This window comes from Lagopus leucura, unplaced genomic scaffold, assembly GCF_019238085.1.
Source record: "Lagopus leucura isolate 7727_CA_CO unplaced genomic scaffold, USGS_WTPT01 Super-Scaffold_73, whole genome shotgun sequence".
In the NCBI taxonomy this organism is placed as follows: domain Eukaryota; kingdom Metazoa; phylum Chordata; class Aves; order Galliformes; family Phasianidae; genus Lagopus; species Lagopus leucura.
The window spans coordinates 12,568,672-12,570,709 of NW_024962252.1; the positions used below are offsets into that span (position 1 = coordinate 12,568,672).

Here is a 2,038-nt window from a genome sequence, read left to right on the forward strand (position 1 = left end):
TTTTTTTTTTTTTTTTTTTTTTTTTTTCCAGATTTATGAGCTCATGGACTACAAAACAGAATTTAAATGGGCATGTTGTGACATCTCTCAGTTATGCCTCTAGCTCATGTGAAGTTCTTCCGCATTCAGTTTGCAGAGAATAGTAGATTCTTTAGATCTGTCTTGACTTTGACATATTGCAATATTTTAGCAATTGCCCTATCTTCTACAATGCCTCCCTCTGGTGAGGCATACTGGTTTAGAAACAATATTTTCCTTGTCAACTTGCAAAAGGCCATCCAGTATCCCAAATGCAGTTAAAATGTACCTTTAAACACCCTTAGATTAAAAGCTGGGTATTACTGGAATATGTTCAGTATTTTATAATATTAGACCTTTCCATACCAAATCAGAATTCAACTTGTCCAATGCTTACAAAGCTTACAGTGGTTTGTAACTGGTTGTAAGTAGCAGTTTTAAGAAACTAACTTCTAATGAATTATAATTAATGAAGGAGTTAATTTCACATAGTCAAGAAAGACAAAATAGCAGTGAGAACACAATATCATTTTAAGCAAGGAGAGAAGCGTTGACTTTTTTATCAACTAAGAAATTTGTGCCTTAGAGATTTAGAAAAAAAATCTTTTTTAAAACTAACAAAAAGTAGCCCTATGAATGCTGGAAATATTTCAGAGAACTATGTTTGTTTGAAGACTGTCATCCTAAGCGTCCATATGATTATGATGAAGTCCAACCACTTACTTCAAGGCTTCTAGCCTACCAGCTAATGAACAGGAAAGGGCCATCTGGTTCTAATACCACAGAAAAGTGACTTCCCAAATTCTTTTCTGATATGACAGACTGATATGACATTAGTACTTGGAACCAGCTGCAAACAAGCATTCCTAAGACAGTGGTTGAACTGAGTGCACATTCAAGACGAAACTTACAAGTGTGGCCATAGCAAAGCCCTTAATTCTGCTATAGATGTGATGTTTCTGCTATTCTGCAGTTAATAAACAAATGAAAACTTATTTTGGTACTAACAGTTTAAGAATTTGCGTGAAACTATAGATAAGCCAGTCATCTAGTCATCTCTTTACCTGACACAAGTGTTATGTATGAATAAAAGCTGTAACAGCAGTAGCCTAAAACACTCTAGAAAATTCAACAAATGATACTTCAGATAAGAGATGCTGGTCCTAAAAGTCTTCATATGTTAATAATAATAACAATAGTAAATAAAACCCTGTTATGCTACACGTTACTGTCTTTAAAAACACTGCAAGACCTCCAAGTTATTAAAGCTCACCCTTAATCATATCTACATAATAAGCAGAAATTTTTCTAATGATATCCAACCTATTATACTAAGCAATTATTTCACTAAGTCTTTCTTAAGCTCAAACCATCTCATAGTTACACAATTAAAAACACGGAAAGCAGAATCGAGCAAGATTTCCCCAGCTAATGACTAGAATTATTTCCATTTTAAAAAAGGACATGTGTTGGAAGCGACACATTTAATTCTTTCCAAGTTTTCAAAAGACCTTTCAGATCCTACACAATCAGAAAACCAGATCACTTCGGTCTAAAAACAGTATTTCCTCATTTGTAGCTGTACAGGCATCAGCCGCACTTGTGTAACACATACTAAGTTTCCTTTTCCTTAATTTAGAGTAGCACATACCACACAAATAAAACATGGAATTCTAACTCATTAAACATGAAAGAAGTGGAGAATCCTTCTATCATTTACACATGTACACACAAACAAAAATGCTGAGACGAGCAATAAAATGCGACTTCTGTCTTCAAAGTGACCCACAAGCTAGCACTAGAACAATCCATATGAATTTGTTCTAAATTTCTTCATACATTACCTTAGATTGCTTTCATCCATACAAAGTATATAATCAAAGGTCTGGAAATCATCTTTAGTAACCTAGAATTAAAAACATGTACTTTAGCCCACAATCATTGCTTGATTACCAAAAAAAAAAAAAGGGAGAAGAAGGAAAGGGAGAAGGAAAGGGAGAAGGAAAGGGAGAAGGAAAGG

The 2,038-nt window shown here is 34.2% G+C and overlaps 1 protein-coding gene across 2 annotated transcripts in view; it reads right to left on the reverse strand.

Moving 5' to 3' along the window:
* Positions 1 to 2,038, reverse strand: part of ACP1 (acid phosphatase 1) — a 20,943-nt gene that overhangs the window by 2,319 nt on the left and 16,586 nt on the right. For both annotated transcript variants that reach the window (XM_042881330.1, XM_042881321.1), the window contains exon 4: positions 1,863 to 1,924. In XM_042881330.1, the coding sequence (XP_042737264.1) occupies positions 1,863 to 1,924 (62 nt within the window). The remainder of the gene's footprint in view (positions 1 to 1,862; positions 1,925 to 2,038) is intronic.